This window comes from Eubalaena glacialis, chromosome 13 (assembly GCF_028564815.1).
Source record: "Eubalaena glacialis isolate mEubGla1 chromosome 13, mEubGla1.1.hap2.+ XY, whole genome shotgun sequence".
Classification (NCBI taxonomy): domain Eukaryota; kingdom Metazoa; phylum Chordata; class Mammalia; order Artiodactyla; family Balaenidae; genus Eubalaena; species Eubalaena glacialis.
The window spans coordinates 43,732,922-43,756,388 of NC_083728.1; the positions used below are offsets into that span (position 1 = coordinate 43,732,922).

At 39.2% G+C, this 23,467-nt stretch overlaps 1 protein-coding gene across 1 annotated transcript in view; it reads left to right on the forward strand.

Moving 5' to 3' along the window:
• The first annotated feature begins 640 nt into the window (after positions 1-640).
• SLX4IP (SLX4 interacting protein) overlaps positions 641-23,467 on the forward strand; it is a 185,093-nt gene continuing 162,266 nt past the window's right edge. The window contains 2 exon segments of the mRNA XM_061208423.1: positions 641-701; positions 18,949-19,004. Coding sequence (XP_061064406.1) covers positions 18,978-19,004 — 27 coding nt within the window. The 5' untranslated portion in view covers positions 641-701; positions 18,949-18,977.

Below are 23,467 nucleotides of genomic sequence, written 5' to 3' on the forward strand. Positions count from 1 at the left end.
GTAAGCTAGGGTGAAGTGAGAGAGTGTCGTGGACTTATATATACTACCAAATGTAAAATAGCTAGTGGGAAGCAGCCGCATAGCACAGGGAGATGAGCTTGGTGCTTTGTGACCACCTAGAGGGGTGGGATAGGGAGGGTGGGAGGGAGACGCAAGACGGAGGAGATATGGGGATATATGTATGTGTATAGCTGATTCACTTTGTTATAAAGCAGAAACTAACACACCATTGTAAAGCAATTATACTCCAATAAAGAGGTTTAAAAAAAAAAAAAGGAAGCACTCTGTACTACAGGAATACTGCGTTTTATTTTTCTCTCGATCACCCCTGCTGTCTAGCACAGTGGGTAACTGATTCTTCACAGACCAATGATGTTCATTTCGTTCTCGGCCTCTACGTAGTCGTCATTTGCCGCCATTTTTGTTTTGGGCTCTCGTTGAAAGCCGCGAGATCCTGCTCAGAGGCCATTTTTCTTTTGGGCAGATTCCGCGCGCTTCCCGGGCCGCTCGCTCAGTATTTCGCCGCCATCTTCAGTCCTGGTTGTGGCTTCAAATTCGCAGTGAAGCAGCTCAGGTCATTTTGTGTTTGGGCGGTGTCAGAGTTCCTCTACGCGCCGGGAGCCCGGGGAAGCGGGAAGCAAGCCGGAAACGCGAATCCCCAAGCTTCTAAAGGTTGGCTTGAGAGCCTGCCGCACAACCAGGTACTACTTCACCAGTTACGCTGGACAGTGACAAAACAAATAAAAGCCCGAACCCAAACCCTCTCACCATCATAGGTAAGAACTTGGAAATGCTGACAACCTAAGATATTCCTTCCCTTGAACTAAACTGTTTGCCCATCTCCTCCCCCCCTCTGGTTTTTTCCTTTGATTAGTGAACCTTTTCTGAATCCTTCTCCCTGTGCTTTCACCTCTCTCCATTGTTTTAAACATAAGGGTAATTAAATAAATAAATTTTTTAAAAAAACAAAACAAAACATAAGGGTGCGGGAAGCCTGGGCTTGACAGTGGAGGTGTTGGTTTGGAAAATTCTTTTTTTTTTTTTTTTTTGGGGGTGGGGTGGGACAAAATGGAGTACAGTGAGTGGGCCAGGTATTTGTATCAAACACCTATATGTACAGATAGATTCCCCTTCCCAGACATTTTTTGGGTTGTGACATAAATATAGATTGTGTTTGTATATACTTATTCATTCATTTATTCGGTACATTTGTTGAGTACCTAGTGTGTACTAGGCCGTGACGATTCTGCGTAAATTAAAATAAAACCCCTTTATCTCATGGGGCTTACATTCTGTCACCTTGACAGCTACTGAGTCGGGGCAAGTAACAGTATTCTATGGTTCTTAGTTCTGCTACATTATACAAACAAGTAACAAGTATTCGCTTGCTCCTTCCTCTATTCCCCTCCTCCTTTTATTTTCCCCCGGACTAGGAATAAATCGTATTGACAGTTATTTCTTGGATCCTAGACATAACTACATTTGTAGGCCAACTGGCTAATTTTACAGCCAATATTCAAGTTACTTAAGGCCTTGTTGCTCCAAGTGTGGTCTATCTATCAGCCGCATCCGCGTCACCTGGCAGCTTGTTAGAAACACAGTCTGACTCCATCCCCAGGCCCACTGAGTCAGAATCTTCCCTACGAAGTGCACCTTAAGTTCAGAGACCACTGATTCCTGCATGGACTGAAGACAAAGACTGTCTATTTTCAACTTGTGCTTCTGAAACAATATATGGTCAGTTTATTCCATGCTTTAAATGCAGTGGACATATGGCATGTTTTTTCTGTGCTTCTATCCATCAGCTTGATGTCAAGATGCCAATTTAGCATTCTAAAAAGTTGAGAATATCAGTCCCGTGCATTGTTATGTAACTTTTGCTGTGATAATATCTCATGTACTTTGTGCGTATTTTTAATTTATTTAAAGTTGAACTCAAAATCCTACAGGTATTCAGTAGTTCAATATCAACTTGGAAAACTTTGGGCCATAGTTTACCAAAGCTGTTTTGGCACCTTGCTTTCATCTGTCTTTTTAAAATGAGAACTCTAAATCTAATATGTCTTGGGGTTTCTCAACTTTGGCTGCTCATGAAAATCATGTGGGGCGCTTTAAAAAAAGACTCCAGGCCAGTATCAGTCAGAGGTTGTGATCCTGTGGATGGAATTCAGGAACTAGTAAGGTATTTGAGAAATAGCAAATGACTTTTACATTTTCCACGTTGCTGTATGTTCGGTTTTTCTCCCTTACAGATTTACTTAAAATAATTAAGAATTTGAAGACAGTGAAGAGAGTTGGACTGGGAATGTGGTAAACCAACTTCCTAGTTGGTTTGACCAACCGATCAACTTGCCATTTATTTTGTGTCCTAAGCAAGTTGTCCAGCTTTTCTGTCTCTCCTTCCTCCATCTATTAATTGGGAAAAGAAGAATGAAGGTCCTGTTGTGTTCTATTTAGTCTTGTGTATGCTACAAAATGTAGTGGATATTTATATTCTGTGAATGTGAGAAAGAAAAGTATATTGCAAGTGCAATAGTCATTGCTTCTGATTTTCCTATACTGTTTCTTATATTGTATATGCCAGTAAGCACAGTGGGTACAGAAACGAACTCTAGAGCCAGACTCTCTGGGTTCAAATCCTAGCTCCTCCAGCTACCAGCTGTGTGACCTTGAGCTGATTACTTAACCCTTCTGTGCCTCAGTTTCCTCATCTCTAAAATAGTGTTGGTATGAGGGTCAGATAAGTTAATGTAAGAAAAGTGCCTAAAATAGTGCCTGGCACATAGTCACAGCTATGTAAATATTAATTAGCTATTGTTATATTTAAGTCTTTGGATTATTAAGGTTTTGTTCATGCATGCAGATCACTTAAGGGGAAAGGTATTGTAGTTTCATGACTTTTCAGGACATATACCTGCTTGGAAAAGAGGGTGGTTTAAAGACAATATACCAAGCCAGGAAGATGTGTTTGTTTGTTTTTTTAATGGTCTTTTTCCCTTTTTCAAATAGCTTTATTGAGGTATGGTTGTCATACAGTAAATTGCACATGTTTAAAGTGTATAATTTGGTGTGTTTTACGTGTATACAGCCATGAAACCAACATGCCAGTCAAGATAATGAACATACCCATCACCCCCAAAAGTTTCCTCTTGCCCTTTTGTAATCCCTCTGGCCTCTTTCTTCCAGGCAACCACCTATCTGTTTTCTGTCACTCTAGATAAGTTTGCATTTCCTAGCACTGTATCTAAATGGAATCTTAGAGTATGTGCTATCTTGGGGGGTTGGGTAGTGTCTGGTTTCTTTCACTCATCATAATTGAGAGCCATCTTTGTTGTTGCAGGTGTCAGTGGTTCATTCCTTTGTAATTGCTGAGTAGTATTCCATTGCATGGATAGACTAATTTGTTTGCACATTCGCCAATTGAAGGGCATTTGGGTGGTTTTTATTTTCATGGTGCTCATTTTCACATTGGAAAAAAAAAGTCTAATCATTTGGTGGCCAAGCCTTCCATATACAGAGAAAGCAAGAGGTGCCAGTGGTAAAATGTGTTTGTTTGGGACTTTGTCTTTGCCATTGTGGAGTTTATGAATTCATGTTTTCTGAATGAAGCATGTGATAGCTTCTTAAAGATGCAGAACACATGCATTGAGTTTTTAGTGGATTGCATCTCTTTTTTATTGAGATATAATTTATATATAACATTATATTAGTTTCAGATGTACAACATAATCATTGGATATATGTATATATAGTTGGACAACTTGGGCATCAGGGGTGCCGACCCTTTGTGCCGTTGAAAATCTGCATATAACTTTACAGTGCACCCTCCCCTTCCCATATCTGAGGTTCCACATCCTTGGATTCAACCAACTGTGGATCTGTAATACTGTAGTATGTATTTATTGGGGAAAAAATCCAAGTGAAGTGGACTCTCACAGTTCAAACCCATGTTGTTCAAGAGTCATCTGTATATAATACTGTATATTATTATTAGTGGTCACCATACAGTATATTACATTCCCGGGACTTATTTATTTCATAACTGGAAGTTTATACCTTTTGACTCCATTCACCCATTTCACCACCCCCTACCCCCTAACAACCACCAGTATGTTCTCTGCATTTGAGTTTGGTGTTTTGTTTTGTTTTGTTTTAGATTTAACATATAAGTGAGATCATATGGTGTTTGTCTTTCTCTGTCTTACTTATTACACTTAGCAGAATGCCCATTCATGTTGTCGCAAATGGCAGGGTTTCCTTCTTTTTTCATTACTGAATAATATTCCATTTTGTGTGTGTGTGTGTGTGTGTGTACACACACCACATTTTCTTTACCCATTCATCTATCATGGGCACTTAGGATGTTTCCTTGTCTTGGTTATTGTAATAAATGCTGCAGTGAACATGGAGGTGCAGATACCTTTTCAAGTTAGTGTTTTCCTTTTCTTCAGATAAATACTCAGAAGTGGAATTGCCAGATCATATGATAGTTGTACTTTTAATTTTTTGAGGAACCTCCATACTGTTTTCCACAATGGCTGCACCAGTTTACGTTCCCATCTACAGTGCACGAGGGCTCCCTCTTCTCCACATCCTCACCAACACTTACTTGTTGTCTTTTTGATGATAGCCATTCTGACAAGTGTGAGATGACATCTCACTCTGGTTTTGATTTTCGTTTCTCTGATGATTAGTGATTAGTCCATCTCATACATAAGGAAACCTGAGATTTAGAGGTGCTGAGTACGCTGTCTGAAGTCACATGAAAAGGTAGGCTTTGAATGCATGTCTGTTTTACTAGAACCTGGGACCATGACTGCCTCATGGGTCAGTGCCTATGTCTGTTTCTGACAAAGTATTAAATAAAAATTAGATGTTGTTTATTAGCGAAGCATCCCACACAGGGCCAGGTGGGGATTTTCTGTGGGCCCAGCAGGAATGGGAGGCCCAGATCTTGGGTCAACTGACCAGGTTAAGGATATAGAGTGACTAAAAGGTAGGACTGTTCTGTGGACTTAATCTTGGTGGGAGATTTCAATATTTGACCTACATTTAAAGAAAAGGAAAAGAAAAAAAAAAACACCTAATTTTTTTGGTCGTTTGTATTGCCCTCCTTTTATGGTTGGCATTTCCCTGTTTGTTTTTTTTGTTTTTGTTTTTGAGCTCATTTTGGCATTCAAAGTTACCATATGAATAATAGGAAAAGCTGATTCTTTTTTTTTTTTTTTTTTTTTACACTGCAGTTACCTTTTCAAATTTTATCTAAGTTGTTGCCAGCAAGATCTTTGCTCATTTGTCATTTTTCCTTGGTATTTTGTTAAAGTTTGTGATTCCTTCCTTGATACTGTCCTTTTGCATGTGTGTGATAAAATTAGATTGGGGGAGTAGGGGCAGCAGGTTATGAAATGATTTCTCATTCTTGAATTACAGTTTTTCCTTCAGAAGTTCTAGGGCCTTTGTTGTTTCTGCTCCCATAGGTAATGAAAGTTTTTTAAGACGATAGAAGGAAGTATAATTTTCTTGATAAAAATTGAAATCTGAAGATTAGAAGCCTAAAGTTAATTTCTGATCTTTTTAATCTGGAGTTGTTGCTTTGGCTTGTGACACAGACCAGCAATGCTAGAAGAAAGACAAATGTGAATTTCAGAGTGCCTTGGATTTTCCCACAGAATAATCTAGAAGGTCACTGACTTTCTTTATTAGAGTTTATCTCTGCTTTGTATTTAAATGACAGGACAATCATGTGATATTGTTTAATCTACTTCCATTCCCTCCCCAAATTAATTTTCTTAAGGATTTTAGGATCTTTCCCTCTCCAGTAAAGACACACATGCACACTTATTTTTGGTGGCGTCAGACGTTGTCAAAGTCTCCTCTTTGTGAAAGATTGCCTGTTTTCAGGTCAGAGAAAGTGGGCTCAAGAATGCAGGATATAGGATGAGATGTTATTTGTAAGACTTATATAGTTCAACTTCTCAGTATGCTTATGTAAATTATATGCTTTTAGATATTTGGAAACTTGATCTTTTTGGAGATTGTCCTGAACGTCTTAAAAACAGGGTATAAAATAAAAATTCCACTGAATGTAGACTCAAATTGGCAGCTCTGATAGGAAGGCTTTTTAACATTTATGCTTTAAACCCCAGGCACTGAGCTTGCTGTTCCCTCCTGAAAGTAACTCTAAGAGCCTAGGAAAGTAATTTTTTAAGGTGCGTGTTTGCTTTCTAAATGTGTGTGTGCACATCTATCTTTTAATGATCAGAAAACAAGTCCAGAAAAACCTGAAGATGTTTCCAGGGTAAAACTTAATTAATACAGAAGCTAATAATATCTTTTCCATTCAAATGAATGTTAGGATGTCAGTATTTTAAAGACAAAAACAAAAAGCACTGAAAACCTCACATTTATGGCCTTCAACCATTTGTCTGTTGCCCATTATATTCAATGTAAAACGCTTCCATCTTCTGTTTACGTTTATATGCATATCAGGTCTCTCAACTTTGGCTGCATGGTATGTGTAACTTAAGTGTTATTTATGTTTTGAAATAGGACCAGAGTGCTTTGACCTCCTTTTTAGAGGGCTTACTGTGGAATTTGGAGACAGTAAAGATGCATCAGATTAATAGGTATAAATCTAAAAAAGTAATAACACAGTCCGTAGCCACTGATTTAAGTAACATCAACAGACTCAAGTTAGCAGACTTGATGGATACCTGTGCCGTGCTCCAGGTATCAGAGAGAATGAGGATGGATCCTGTCCTCAGGAAGCTTATGGTCAGACTGAGGAGAGAGAGAGGCTGAGGACCAGACTTAGGTGTGAGAGGAGAGGGGGTGTAAGAACACTGCATGTTCAAGGGCACATGCCGGCATTGGCCGTGTGGAGGCCTTGAAGCTGTGAAGGTGCCTGAGCTGAGAGGTGGAGGTGTGGGCAGGTGTGGTGCTATGGGAGACCTCGATGAAGAGCTTTGAAGAGGGGACACCTGCTCAGATACCTCTAGTGATGGGTCAGGGGATGGAGAGCTGCAAGGATGGAGACAGGAGGTACTTGAAGAGGCTCTGGTTGCGGGGGACCTTCAGGATAACCAGCTCTTTGGGATCTGGGACTTCCTGGCATCAGCAAGTCATGATTTTTTCTTCCTGTGGGAGGCAGACGGGACCATCTGTGACTGTCATCTGTGCTGTCCCAGACGACAGGCACTGAGAGAAGAGAGCAGTGTGTGCTGTCCCCAGATTCCCTGGCAAGTGGTCTTTCTGTATTTAGACTTCAGCTTTCTCAGGTTTTATAAAAGGATAGTGAAGGACATGGCCCTCACCTCCCCAGCGTGGTTGTCAAGGCAGAAATAATACAAGGGATCAGGAGACTCCCACCTCCACCCCCACTGCCTTGCCAGACCTGTGGAGACTTGGCTGGGAGACAGGGGAGCCTAGCTCTGGGCATCTCCTTTGCCCATTTTTCTATTGGATTGTTTTATTTTGACTACTCATCCTTTGCTTGTTATACGTCTTGCAAATATCTTCTAGTTTGTGACTCTACTACATACCCCACCCCCATTTCTTTACGATGTGTTTTTTAAAAAAAAATAAATTGATTGATTGATTGATTTATGGCTGTGTTGGGTCTTCGTTGCTGCACGTGGGCTTTCTCTAGTTGTGGTAAGCAGGGGCTATTCTTTGTTGTGGTGCGTGGACTTCTCATTGTGGTGGCTTCTCTTGTTGCAGAGCATGTCCTCTGCATCCTCATCAACATTTGGTGTTATCCCTATTTTTTTTAGCCATTCTGGTAAGTATGTAGTGATGTGTCATTGAGGTTTATTTTGTATTTCCCTGTTGGCTAATGATATTGAATATCTTTTTTTAATTGAAATATAGTTGGTGTACAATGTTATTTTAGTTTCAGGTGTACTACATACTTGTTTGACATTTGCATACAGTATGAAATGATTTGAATATCTTTTCACATGCTTATTTATTATCTGTTTCTCCTCTTTGGTGAGGTACCTGTTCATGTTTTTTGCCCACTTTTTGACTGGATTGTTTTATATTTTACCGTTGAGTTTTGAGAGTTCTTTATATGTTCTAGTTTATAAGTCATTGACTGGATGTGTGGATCGCAAATATTTTATTCCAGTCTGTAGAGAAGTTTTAATATTAATATGGTCAAATCTACTATTCTTTTTCTTTATGGATTGTACTTTTTGTGTCTAGTTTAAGAACTCCTTCCTTTCTCTGAGTTCATGAAAACATTTTCTAAAAGATTCTAATTTTATTTCAAGTGCAAATTTTATTTATTTTATTTTTTAAATTAATTTTTACTGGAGTATGGTTGCTTTATACATTTGAGTTTTTAGCTCATCTGTAATTGATTTTTATGGTATTAATTGTTCTTTAAACATTTGGTAGAATACATCTGGGCCTGTGTGACATATCAGTCCAGTTTTATTTTTTTCCAAATGGATAAACAGTTGTTGGACCACAGTTTATTGAATGAATAGTCTCTTTATTTCCCACTGATCTGCAGTGCTTCTCCCATCATTCATTTGCATGAACCTGTGGGTTTGTTTCTGGTCTGTGAAGTCTGTTCCTTTGGCCTGTTTGTTTACCCCTTTGCCAACACATTATTTGATTTACTATAGCATGGTGGTAGTTTTGCTAGAACTGGTAATACAAACTCCCTCCTTTGTTTTCCTGTCTTTTTTTTTTTTCTCTCTCTCTCATGTATCTTAGTTCTTTTTGCTCTTCCTCAGATTCCCTGTTCAAGATTGTGGCTGGGATTGCATTAAGTTTGAAGATCAATGTGGCAGGGTCTGGCACATGCCTTACTAAGTTCATTCCTAGGTATTTTATATTTGTGGAATGCTAGTTTAAATGATGTTTTCAGAAATCTACGTTTTCTGCTTGTTTCAAAGAAATTGCTTTTAAGATTCATCAGTAAGCACGTTTGCTACATTTTTTTTGTAGATGCTCTTTTCACATTAAGAAATTTCTATTCTTAGATTTCTGATGTTTTTCTTTATTTTTTTCTATTTTCATTAAAATGATTATGTGCTTTTATTCTACTTCAGTTTTTAAGTATGGTAATTTTTCTAGTATTAAACCAACCTTGCACTCCTTGGAGAAACCTCACTTGGTTCTGGAGTATTTTTTATATGTTGCTTGCTTCAGATTGCTTCTGTTTGTTTAGGATTCTCGCTTCTCTGTTCAGGTATAGAATTGGCTGTGATTTCCCTTCCTTAATCGGCCCTTGTCTGGTTTCGCTCTCAGGACTTCATAAAATGAGTTGTGTGATGGGAGGGGGCTCCCTCTCACTCTCTTCTCTGGAATCATTTGTACATTGGCATTATTTGTTCCTGGAACAGCTGTTGGATTTTGGATCACAGAGGTTTAGAAATGGAAGAGACCGTAGCGGTCAGCCTGTCCAACAGCATTGTTCTACTGAGGCAGAAAGAATTAAATGCTGAGGCTCAAGTCCAGAAGGCATGGTCCACTGCAGAAAACCTAATCCTGAAGTAAAGGTAACAGCCGTTTTATTACCTAAGACAGAGGGCTCGAAGCCTTCACATCAAAGTCCACGCAAGTCCATGGAGAGACTTGGAAAATATCCCACCACCCTGACAAACTGGTCCCCAAGGTTTCTGGGGTCACTGGATTAAGTTGAAGAACCCAGAGGGGAAAGGGAGCCTTGGGAGGCATGCCCTCTGACAGCTCATGGAAAGCCGTGGCAAACAGGCAGAGGCCTCCCGGGCTCCACCGTGAGCAGCTCTGTGTAGGCACGGCTCAGCAGGGCATTAACATATATATCGCCCATTGTGACGACAGGTGATAATTTTCATCTGGAATATCAAAGGAATATTCACTATGTGGTATTTTTTATGAAAGTCGGGAAAGATTCAGTATATTTTTTGGAAAATTTCCCTAAAAACAGCCAAAATAAAATAGTCTCAGTTCCTGTTATCTGGAATATTTCTTCATCCAACAGACTTTCTTGAGCACCTTCTATTGTTAAGCAGTGTCCTGAGGGCCGGTCACCTTTGATAACTTGCTCCTTCCAGGATGGGTAAGCGTGCTTTTACTATATTTGGAAATTAGCAAATTGGTTTGGTTCATTTCAGATTTCAGTTCGTCATGTAGTTCATTTCCAGCACCTGTGCCCAGTGCTGTAATGAAGCCAAGGAAGTATGCCTTCTTTATCTAATATGACTTTAGCAAGTATACAGGCTCAAGGTCTATGCAACTGCTGTCCAGATGTGTTATGGGCTTTATCTCGGTAGGCTTTATTTTTTGTTTATGAAGAAGTGTGCCATGTCACATAGCATAATGGCGAATTAAATGAATTCCAACCATTTACCTTAGCTGTGGAGCCCCTCCCTCCCTCTTTTCCTTCCTCCCCCCGCCCAGCCTTTCTGTCTCTGTCTTTTCCTCTCTTTCTTTCTTTGATTATCAGGAGAGACCCACCACTCCTGTAGCTTTATTCGAAGTCGTGCTCTATGTTAGGAACTTGTGACTTGGCCAGGGGCTCTGGGAGGGAGGGTACACCTACCTTGACAGCCCAGTTAGCGCTTGACCTTAGCAGTTCTACAGGGGACAGATGGTGCTGGTTTGCCCTCAGAGAGCTGACCCGACTCTTCTCCTGCCCTTGGCCTTCAGCTGTGAGACCCTGGCCTGGTCCCCCAAGTTCTCGTTAGGGGAATAGATGTCAGGCCTGGGAATAGATGGTCTGTAGGGTGTCTTTTAGTCATAAAACTGTTACTTTTTTGAGACTGCAAACACTGTAGGAACAAGTGAAAAAATTTTACATTGAGAGGCAGAATGCCACATGGTATTAAAAATGGGTTAAAAGTATGCAAAATGTATTTTACAGTTCCTTTTTTTCATGCAGCCTATTTTACACTAGAGACCATTTTATTTCATCTAAAAATATGCTATTTAGTTCTAGATTCTTACAGATCATATTTTTGAGACTGGGCTTTGATGATACTTTTTGAAGAATCCAGTCCTTAAAAACAAAATGCAGGGACTTCCCTGCAGTGGTTAAGAATCCACCTGCCAATGCAAGGGACACGGGTTCGTGCCCCGGTCCAGGAAGATCCCACATGCCACGGAGCAACTAAGCCCGTGCGCCACAACTACTGAGCCCACGCTCTAGAGCCCGCAAGCCACAACTACTGAGCCCCTGTGCCACAACTACTGAAGCCCGCGTGCCTAGAGCCCGTGCTCCGCAACAAGAGAAGCCACTGCAATGAGAAGCCCGTGCACCGCAATGAAGAGTAGCCCCCGCTCGCCGCAACTAGAGAAAGCCCGCGCGCAGCAACGAAGACCCAATGCAGCCAAAAATAAAATAAATAAATTTATAAAAACAAAATAAAACGAGATGCAGCTGCTCTTGCTTTACTGATTAAAGAAAAAAAATGAGCATTTTAAAAGAGCCAACTGGAACCTTGTTGTGAGTTGAAAATATAACCTTCACTGTAATATGGCTCATAATCTATCTAACAGCAGATATGGTCTTAAAGCCTCACCACAGCCTTCCGTGTGGTCCGCCTGTCCTTCGGGAAAGGAAGGACATATGAGAAGACCAGTGTATAATTAAAAATAATTAGATCACACATGCTTCAGCTTTGGTTGGGTACTTGCTGGAAAACTCTCTCCCCTGTTTTTCTATCTACCTGAACCACTTAGTACCCTCTAAGTATCCCCAGAGAGGGACTCCCTAAATTCTTAGCAGAGTTATTCAAACCTGATTTAATATATTTAAGGGGACCGACTGTTTATCAGGCTCAAATAATATAATTTTTAAGATCTAGCTAAAGTTTTCAGAACAACCTTTATGAATGTTGTTTTCAAGTACACGTTCTTGACTTTCTAGAAACTTGTTTATTCCATTTATACCTCTGTCTAAATGGGCTTGCTAAGATGAACATCATTAAAAAATGTTCTAAATCATGTGCATTACATTGTTCAGAGAATAGAGATGAAGAAATTAAAATTAAATTAAAATGACTTAGGGTTTGGATAAAGATATTTTTGTCTATTAGAAAAATAGGATCAAAGGTTATCAAATTTCTTAAAAAAATCGTCCTTGACTAAGTAATAATAACTGTTAACACTCATCCAGGGCCTACTTTTTTTTTTTTTTTTTTTTTTTTTTTTTTTTTTAATAAGAGTAGTGTTTTAGAAATGGCTTTTATTTTTTTTTATTTATTTATTTATTTTTGGCTGTGTTGGGTCTTCGTTTCTGCGCGAGGGCTTTCTCCAGTTGCGGCGAGCGGGGGCCACTCTTCATCGCGGTGCGCGGGCCTCTCACTATCGCGGCCTCTCTTGTTGCGGAGCACAGGCTTCAGACGCGCAGGCTCAGCAGTTGTGGCTCATGGGCCCAGTTGCTCCGCGGCATGTGGGATCCTCCCAGACCAGGGCTCGAACCCGTGTCCCCTGCATTGGCAGGCAGATTCTCAACCACTGCGCCACCAGGGAAGCCCCAGGGCCTACTTTTTATAAATGATGATACTGAGGGTTTTCACATGCTTAGTCCTTTCAATAATTTTGAGTTAGGTATTACTGTCCCTGTTTTATAAATAAGAAATCTGGGGTTCAGAAATAAGTGCTTTTCTTTTTTTTTCTTTTCCATTATGGTTTATTACAGGACATTTAATATAGTTCTCTGTGCTATACAGTACGATCTTGTTGTTTCTCCATTCTGTGTATACCAGTTTGCATCTGCTAATCCCAAACTCCCAACCCATCCCTCCTCCACTCTGTCTCCTGCTTGGCAACCACAGGTCTGTTCTTTATGTCTGTGAGTCTGTTTCTGTTTTGTAGATAAGTTCATTTGTGTCATATTTTAGATTCCATATATAAGTGATATATATATATACCACATCTTCTTTATTCATTCATCTGTCAATGGACATTTAGGTTGCTTCCATGTCTTGGCTATAGTAAATAGTGCTGCTGTGAACATAGAGGTGCATGTATCTTTTTGAATTATAGTCCAGATATATACCCAGACATGGGATTGCTGGATCATATGGTAGTTCTATTTTTAAATTTTTGAGGAACCTCCGTACTGTTTTCCATAGTGGCTGCACTGATTTACATTCCCACCAGTAGTGTAGGAGGGTTCCCTTCTTTCCACACCCTCTCCAGCATTTGTTATTTGTAGACTTTTTAATGATGGCGATTCTGACTGGTGTGAGGTGGTACCTCATTGTAGTTTTGATTTGCATTTCTCTAATAATTAATGATGTTGAGCATCTTTTCCGGTGCCTATTGGCCATATGTATGTCTTTGGAGAAATGTCTATTTAGGTCTTCTGCCCATTTTTTGTTTGGGTTGTTTGTTTTTTTTGATATTGAGCTGCATGAGCTGTTTGTATAATAAGTGCTTTTCTTATAATAAAACCAAAATCCCTTAAACGGCACTGTCCATTACGGTTGCCACTAACTGCAAGTGACTGTTGAGCACTTGGCACGTGGCCAGTCCAGATTGAGGTGCTAGAAACGTAAAATACATACCTGACTTGAAAACTTAGGTAAAACACCAAGAGTGTAAATATTTTTATATTGATTGCATGCTGAAATGATAACATGATGGATTTATTGGGTTAAATAAGACATATTAGTAAAATTAATTTCACCTGTTTCTGTTTACCTTTTTATTAGATGCAGCTACTAGAAATTTTAAAATTACATCTGTGCTTTGCATTGTATTTCTGTTGGACCGTGCTGCTCTAAAAGTATCCGTATGCGTGATCTAAACGGCAGATAGTTCCATGCACGAGGCTTGTGAGTTACGGCATCCTTCCCACCCTATTCCTTCCTCCACGGCAGCTCTCTCCAGCTTGCCCTTCAGGTTGGAGCAGAGTTTAGCACTTAAGAATTGGGTCCCTATCAATGGAGAAGAGACTTGTGGTTGCCAAGGGGAGGGGGGAGGTGGGGAAGGGATGGAGGGGGAATTTGGGGTTAGCATATGCAAACTATTACATATAGAATGGATAAATAAGAAGGTCCTACTGTATAGCACAGGGAACTATGTTCAATACCCTGTGATAAACCATAATGGAAAAGGATATGAAAAAGAATGTATATATATGTATAACTGAATCACTTTGCTGTCCTGCAGAAATTAACACAACATTGTAAATCACCTACAATTAAAAAAAAAGAATTAGGTCCTTATCACTAAATTTCTTGCTATATCTCTGCTTTTTTATTACTGTTGTGGTTGTGTAGGTTGTTGTTTTTATTATTGGTTTTAGGCTTTGCTTCTAAAACATTCAATTAGCATTAAAGGGAGCTCCCTTTAACCCCTGTGTCCCTACTACATATATACACACACATTCGCCATCCTCTTAATATTGTTGAAAACAGGATATTGTTTAGGTCAAGATTTAGTGTTTGTTATCGTGACTATAAATGCTGAGCTGTCTATGAAATACTCTAGTTTTTATTTTCTGCATAATTTTTGTTTATCCTGGAATCAGTAATTGCCTTGTATTATTCAGTTGCTTAGCTTTCCGTGCAGCTGTCCTAATTCAATCTCATATTCTGCACTGGTTGTTTAAAATTCATCTGCATGCACGCAGATGCTTCCTGAAGAGGCCTTTCCTGGAGCCTCACAACCGGCTCTGTCCTGGACTGATGGTTCTCTGCTTGTATAGCCTATGAGTCTCATGCAGGGATCTGCTTTCACCAGATCCTGGGGTTTCCTCTACCTTTTGCCTATCTCAGCCTTCCTTTTTCCTGTATCTTCCCCTTTTTTGGGTCAATTTCCTTCTTTTGGTGAAGCACATCTTTAGTAGCTTCCTGAGAAAGAATGCACAGGACATACATTTTTTAAGACCTTGCATGCCTAAAAATGCTTTTACCCCCACCTCGTGTTTAAATGCAGTTGGGGTTTGAAAACAATTTTCTTCAGGTTTTTGAGGCTATTTTTCCATTGCCTTTTAGATTCCAGAGTTGTTTTGGGTAGTTTGGAGCCAGATAGTCTCTTACCACCACCCCCTTCCCCAAACTCACCCTCCCACAGATTTTTCAAGATTCTTTTTGTCATCAGTGCCTGAAATTTTACTGTGATATACACCCTTATATGGGTCTGCTTCTATCCTGATTTTTACCTGTTGGTTCTCCTATACTGGTCCTTTAATTTATTCTCTCTTATTTTTCATCCTCTTTATTTTTGCTGAAGTTTCTGGATGACTTACTCAATATGATCCTCTGGACCTTCTATTAAGTTTTTTTATTTCAACTATCATAGCTTTAATTTGTTGTTTTCTACAAGTTCCTTTCTTTAAAAAAATTATTTATTGCTTTATAGATGTAGTATCTCCTATCCCACTGATATTAGTGATAGTTTCTTTAAAAATATTTCTTTCTCCTTGCATAGTCTAGGTTTCAGCCAAGTAGTTTTTTTCTGTTTGTTTTGTTTGCTTTCATGATAGAGTCTTTCCTTACATGCTAGGTGATTCCTGGTTGCTTAAGTGTATTTGAGAGTGGGACACTAAAGAGATGGGAGTTAGTTCTGCACACAGATGTGGGGCTTGTAGGTGTGGCCTTCACTTTAGAGCCATCTGTCTTGGCTGTTTGCTTGGGGAACCCCTGATGTCAGTACTTTTAGATCCAGTTCCCTGAATGAGGAGGTTTCAGTCTCCTATTTGGAGACTAAGGCAGGATAGAGGGGTGTGTTAGTCAAGCTTCTCCAGAGAAACAGAAACGATAGAAGATACAAACACACACACATGTATATGTATATATATATATGCGTATTTATGAGAAGAGTTGGCTCATGAGATTTTGGAGGCCTTGAAGTCCCATGATACACTGTTTGCAAGCTGGAGACCCAGAAAAACCAGTGGTGTGATTCAGTCCAAGTCCAGGAGTGCCAGTGTCCAAGGGCAGGAAAGAAGATGGATGTCCCAAATCAGAGAGATCTTGGATTCACTCTTCCTCCACCTTTTTGTTCTGTTTGGGCCCTCAGTGGATTGAATCATGCTCGCCCACATTGGGGAGGACCATCTGCTTTACTCAGTTCATGAATTCAAATGCTAATCTCTTCCAGAAGCATCCTCACAAACACACCTGAAACAATGTTTACTAGTTATCTGGGCATCCCTTAGCCCAGACAAGTCGACACATAAAATTAACCATCACAAGGGGCATGTGGGCTGCCCCTTAATTTCTCTTTTTTCAGTAGGATAACCCCCACTTTATGCTGTGCCTGGTGCTTTCCAGACCAGAGATGCTCGGTTTTACCCTCTCCAGAACATAGTTCTCTAGGCTCTGCAAGGTGGGAGAGGGCAGTTGCCTGGCGGAGCTCAGTAAAAGGGAGTATAAGAACTTGATTCCTTTTTATTGCCAAATAGTATTCCATTGTGTGTATATATCACATTTTGTTAAGTATATAGTGATACAAGCTTACCTCAGGAAACAAGAAAAATCTCAAATATCACATTTTGTTTACCCATTCATCATTTGATGGACATTTGGGTTGTCTCCACTTTTTTGGTTATTATGTATAATGCTGCTATGAAGATTCCTGTATAAATGTTTGTGTGAACATATGTTTTCATTTTCCTTGGGTACATACCTAGGAGTGGAAATGCTGAATCATATGGCAACTCTATGTTTACCTTTTTGAAGAGCTGCCAAGCTGTTTTCCAAAGTGGCTGCAACATTTTATATTCTCACCAACGATGTATGAGAGTTCTCATCTATCCATATCTTTGTCAACACTTGTTATTGTTTGTCTTTTGTATTTTGCTATCCTAGTGGGTGTAAAGTGGTATATCATTGTGGTTTTGATTTGTATTTCCTTGATGACTAGTAATTTTGAGCATCTCTTCATGTGCTTATTAGCCATTTGTATGTCTTCTTTGGAGAAATGTCTATTCATATCCTTTGTTCATTTTTAAATTGGGTTATTCATCTTTTTATTGCTGTTTTAAAGTGTTCTTTATGTTTTCTGGACATGAGTCCCTTATTTGATGTATGATTTGCAGATATTTTCTCCCATTCTGTGGGTTGTCTTTTCAAGTTCTTGATAGTGTCCTTTAAAGCACTGAAGTTTTAAATTTTGATGAAATCTGATTTACCAATTTTTTCTTTTGTGACTTGTGCCTTTGGTATTGTGTCTAAGAAATTATTGCCTTATGCAAGGTCACAAAAGTTTACGCCTATGGTTTCTTCTAAGAGTTTATAGTTTTAGCTCTTACATTTAGGTCTTTGATCCATTTTGAGTTAATTTTTGTGTATAATGTGATGTAGTGTTCCAACTTTATTCTTTTGAGTGCGGATATCCAGTTGTAACAGCACCATTTGTAGAAAGGACTGTTTCCCAATTAAATTGTCACAGCACATTGGTTAAAAATCAATCGAACATAAATGTAAGGGTCTGTTTTGGGACTCTCAGTTTTATTCCATTGATCTATGTGTCTGTCTTTTATTCCAGTACCACACTGTCTTGATTACTCTAGCTTTGTAGTAAGTGTTCAAATGGGGAAGTATGAATTCTTCAATTTTGTTCTTCTTTTTCAAGATTATTTTGGCTACTATAGATGTATTTTCATATGCATTTTAGGATAAGATTGTCAATTTCTATAGTCAGCTGGGGTTTTGATAGAGATTGTGTTATAGATCAATTTGGGGAGTATGGCTATCCTAACAAAATTAAGTGTTAATTTAATCCATGAATATGGGATAACTGTCCATTTACTTAAGTTTTAAATTTTTTTCAATAATAATTTATGGTTTTTGGTGTATAAATCTTGTGGGGTTTTTAAAAAATTTTTTCCTAAGTATTCTTTCTGATGTTCTTGTAAACAGAATTGTTTTCTTAAATTCATTTCAGGATTACTCATTGCCAGAATATAGAAATATAGTTGACTTTTTAATATATTTACATCTCACAACCTTACTTCATATACTTCATAATTCCATTAGTCTTTTTTTTTAATTCTTTAGGATTTTCTACATATAAAACATGTCATTTTTGATAGGGACAGTTTTATCGCTTCCTTCCCAATCTGGATGCCTTTTATTTCTTTTTCTTGCCTAATTGCCCTGGCTAGCACCTCTGATACAGTGCTCTGTGGAAGTGACAGAGCAGATATCTCTGTTTTTTCCTCTTTGAGGAGGAGGCATTCAGTCGTTCACACATTTAGCTGTGGGTTTTTCTCAATGGATTTTATTTTATTTTTTTTTGGCTGCACTGTGTGGTTTGTGGGATCTTAGTTCCCCGACCAGGGATTGAACCCAGGCCCTTGGCAGTGAAAGCGCCAAGTCCTTACCACTGGACCGCCAGGGAATTCCCTAGCTGTGGGTTCTTCATAGATGCTCTTTATCAGGTTGACGATGCTTCCTTCTATTCCTAGTGTGTTGGATTTTTTTTTTTTAATTAAAAAAAGTGTTGGGTTTTGTTAATTTTTTTCTAAATTTGAGATAATCATGTGTTTTTTCTTTTATTCTATTAATATAGTGTATTATACTGATTTTCAGATGTTAAACCAATCTTATATTCCTGAGATAAATCTAATATCATGGTGTATAATTCTTTTTATATGTTGCTAGCTTTGGTTTGTAGTATTTTGTTGAATACTAGTGTGTAGTTTTCCTTTCTTGTGATGTTTCTGTTTGGTATTGGTATCAGGATGTAACTGGCCTCTTAGAATGATTTGAATTTTTCTTATGCTTCTTTTAAAGAGTCTGTGAAGGATTGGTATTAATTGTTCTTTAAACATTTGGTAGAATACATCTGGGCCTGTGCTTTTCTTTGTGGGCAGTTTTTAAACTGTTAATTCAATATAATATTTTTGTTAAGACCAGTTATAAGTGAACATTCATCTTGTAAGAATACCTGTTGATATTTGATTATTCAGCCAACCTTTCTCTTATATAATATACAAATCGAAAGAAATTTTGGTATACTTACTTTTTAACTTTCTTTTCTCTTCTGTTAAAGGTCTGTAATTACTCTGGAATCAGTAAGCCATGGCGTCAAAGAAATTTGCTGTTAAGGTAAGTAATGCTTAATAGCTTTCTTTAAAATGATTAATCACTTTCTAATATAACTGAGTCCTGTGTTAATTGAAAACAGTAGCCCTGAACTTTCCTTCTACTCTTCAAATTTGGGACACTGCTGAAAACTTGAAGTAGGTGATTGAAAATTTGCATGTTAAGAATGAGATGGGGGAGAAAATGAATAGTTCATGTGGTCATGGGAGTTTCTTGCTTAAAGTCTTTTGTAAGATGCCTTTGGGGCATAACTTGGTCCTTAATGTTAAAAAGTATTATTCACATTGTATGTCCATGACGTGATTTTTGATTATGACAAAGCACGTAAAAGTAAAGAAGCAGGCAGCAAATGCTGTACCTGGGTGAATGCCAGGAGTGAATTCTCCTGCCTGGCTGCCCTCTTTTGCTTTCCTCTTGTAAGCATCTCTTCTCTATCCCTTGATGGCTGGGTCCGAGACCTTCTCAGTTGTGGAGGAATGGGAGGGTCACCTGTGAGGGGTGGTGGGGAAGGAAAGAGGAAGAATTGGTAGTGAGTACGGTCAACCCTCCAGGTTCTGCATCCGAGGGTCCTGCATCCAACTAGCTGCAGATCCAGTCTTGAAAGGAACCATTGTATGAAAGATGCTTCACATATGCCTGTTCTTTAAGGCATCTTCCCTGTGCTAATGTTTTATTAAGCAGAAATTCAGAACACCGAAACAGAGAAATCATAGTGGTTAACCAGATCAGATACTGTTTAGTGTTGTAGTCGTATCTTACCTTTACCAAGTCAGTGCTTTAGATTTACAACATATTTATAAATTTCATTACTTACAATTATTTCTAGTATCTGTATATTCTGTATGTAGTATTCCTTTCTGTGAGAGATTATAAGTGGTGAACTTTCACATCTGTCTGTCTAAAAATGTGTTTTGGTTTTCCTCTAGAAAGTAAAGTTTGTTTTAGAATTTTAGGTTGCACATCAGTTCCTCTCAGCACTTTAAAGGTATTTTTCCATTGTCTTTTGAAATCTCTTATTGCAACTGAGAAATGTTTTAATTATCAGTTGATGCTTAAAAATCACCTTAAAACGTAGTGACTTAAAACAGAAGCCATTTTATTCTCTCTCAGGATTCTGTAGGTCACCTGGTATCAGTTGGGCGGTTTCTCCTCTTGATGTTGGCTGGGGCTGCAGTCATCTGGGGACTCAGTTCAGCCGGCACATCAAAGCTGGCTGCGCATGTGGCTGGCAGTTGATCCTGGCTGTGCTTGGAATCTCACCTGGGGCTGTTAATTGTTGCCCTCAGTTCTCATTCAGGTGGCTACTCTGTGTGGCTTGGGCTCCTCTCCTAGCTTGGTGGCTGAGTTTTGAGGGATGGTGTCCCAGAGCAAAAGTTGCAGGAAGAAAAAAGTGTAATTTGTCCGTCCCTTGAAGGCCTGAGCTCAGAAGTCCCACGTGCATTTCCTCTGCATTCTGTTGGTCAGAGCACTCAGAGGGTCAGCTCCAGGGAAGCTGCAACTCTCCATGGGAGAAGCAGCTTGTGCTCACAGGGAGGGGGAGAATCTGGGGGTGCATCTGTGGAGACTAGTCAGCAAAGAAGTCTACTGTCAGCCCATCGTGATTTCTTTCTTTGTTATCTTGCTTATCAAGATATCTTGGTTCTCTTTGGTTGCTCCTAAGATTTTATTTTTGTCTTTGATATTCTATAGTTTCACTGTGAAATCTTGAGATACAGACTTTTTATTTATCTGGCTTGGGATGCAATGTACATCTTCATTTGGAAGAGTCAAGTCTTTCATCAATTTTGGAAAATTTCGACCTTTTTCTCTTCAAGTACTGCTCTTCTCTGTTCTCTCTGATCTCTTCTTCTGGAACTCTTATACGAAGTTTGTTGAATAGTCCCATGTAACTGTTTCTTATGTGCTAGAGGGTGATGTTAACTCATCCAAGACTGAGCGCCTGCAGGCTGTCTGCTCAGAAAAGGACTGGGCCTCTTGCAAAGCTTCGCCCAAACTGGCTATGGTCCATTCGGATAGACAATCCTCGTCAACCGCAAAGCTTAGACCCCAGGACCCTAATTATGCCAGAGCTGGGTCAATTGATTTCCAAGACATACATACTGATGTGGTAAATTCTGCTACGAGATTGCCTGATCTCACAGCTGCACCAGCAAGACTTGGAACCTAACTCCCAGATCATGCCAGGTGGGGGAGTGACCCCAACCATGGGTGTCAAGCCAGCAGGTTAGGGATAGTCAGAGTTCTGACACATTATATGGAAGATTCTACACATCATGTTGTGTTGGTGTCCCTGCCTCTGTCTGATCACACAGGCAGGGAACAAGTGCTTTCCTAATCATGCAGTTTAAAAGGCCCACAACCCAAGCACTGGGATCCCATTCTGAAGGTCTGACATCCCGCCCAGCCAGATTGCTGTGCACCGCCCTAAGGTGTCATGGGCAACAGGGGACATGCACACCTGCTCTTGCTGCTGTCACCACGTGCCCACTCTGATGAACTCTGCTTGGCCATTTTCCCTTTCCTTTTTCTCTTCTCTTTATGTCTGTATGTTGCATTCAGAGTGCTTTTTATCAGATCTCTTCCAGTTTACTAAAAGCTTATCATCAGTATTTATTCTCCTTTTTAATCTGTATTTATTCTACTCTTTGTTTATTTTTAGTGACTGTATTTTTCATTTGAGAATTTGTGTTTGGTTTTTTTTTTTAATTCAAATTCTACCAGTTCTTTTTTTATATATATACTTGTCCTTTTTTTCAATATGCTTCCATATCCTTCTTTTATCTCCTTCATAATCTTAAAGTAGTTTATTTTATAGCCTCTTTTAGATTGTTCTGTTATTTCCACTGTTATTTACTAAGTGTGAAATACACGGGTGGAAAGACATATGAGCTCAGCCCTGCAGAGCAGTGGAGCAGTTTCAAGTTTACTTCTGCTGGAGCCATTGGCATTTTGGTGGTTTTGGACCAGGTTTATATTCATTTCAGGGCTTGGGATTCCACCACCTTGTGGGTAGTCTGACTTTGCAACCCACAACTGAGTATGGCACAAGCTTAGTGTTTTTAGTATTTTCCAGTATTTTCCTTGCTGTTCTCCCTCCCCTGCCCTCCCTGCCCTGCCCCTGCCAAAGCCCTGGGTGGATGGCAGGCTTCCATGCTGCTTCCCTTGGTCAGCGAGCAGAGATTTTTTTTTTCATTTTCATGAAACCCACAGTTTCTCAAGAGGATGAAGGAAAAGCTCTCTTGAATAGCTCCTGTTCCAAGAAATTGTGGACAAACTTACCCATACGAACCCAAAGAGTATTATATGAGGATATCTACAAATTGAGTACTTATTTCTGTGTCAAGCTTTGTCTTATGTGCTAAGCTGATACAAACAACTGAAAGTTGAAGTTCTTCACAACTCCGGACTTAACTGGAATGAGTTTATTCCCAACTCCTCTCTCTCTCCTACCCTTTTTAGGCATTAGGATGCCAGCTCTCAGCTATCCTGGCTTCCAAATACTCTGACAACTAGGCTTGAACCTTCCAAAAGGGTGATTATTTTTTTTCCAGCTTGATTGAAATATTGACATATAACATTGTGTAAGTTTAAGGTGTACAATGTGTTGATTTGATAAATGTATAAATTGCAAAATGTTTACCACAGTAATTTTAGGTAACATGTCCTTCACTTCACATAATTACCATTTTATTGTTGTCATGGTGAGAACATTAGAGCTTTACTCTCAAGTATACAGTACAGTGTTGTTAACTCTAGTCACCATGCTGTACATTACATCCCTGGAACTTATTCATCTTATAACTAAAAGTTTGTACCCTTCAAACAACATCACCCCATTTACCCCACCCCTCAGCCCCTGGCAACCACCATTCTACTCTGTTTCTATGAATTCGATGTTTTAAGATTCCACATATAAGTGAAATCATACAGTATTTCTTTGTCTTTCTCTGTCTCAGTTACTACACTTAGCATAATGTCCTCAAGGTCTACCTGTGTTGCTGCAAATGGCAGAATTTCCTTTTTTATGGCTGAATAATATTCCACTGCATGTGTATACCATATTTTCTTTATTCATTCATCTGTCAGTGGACACTTAGGTTGTTTCCATGTCTTGGCTATTGTGAATAATGCTGCAGTGAACACAGAACGCAGATATCTCTTCAAGATAGTGATTTCATATCCTTCAGATATATACCCAGAAGTGGGATTGCTGGATCATATGGCAGTTCTATTTTTAAATTTTTGATTAACCTCCATACTGTTTTCTATAGTGGCTGCACCAATTTACATTCCCACCAACCCTGCACCAGGGTTCCCTTTTCTCTACAGTCTCACCAGCATTTATCTCTTGTCTTTTTCATAATAGCTATTCTAACAGGTGTGAGGTGATATCTCATTGTGGTTTTGATTTGCCTTTCCAAAGGAATGATACTGATTAGTGCTGATAGGGATTTGTTATTTTTATT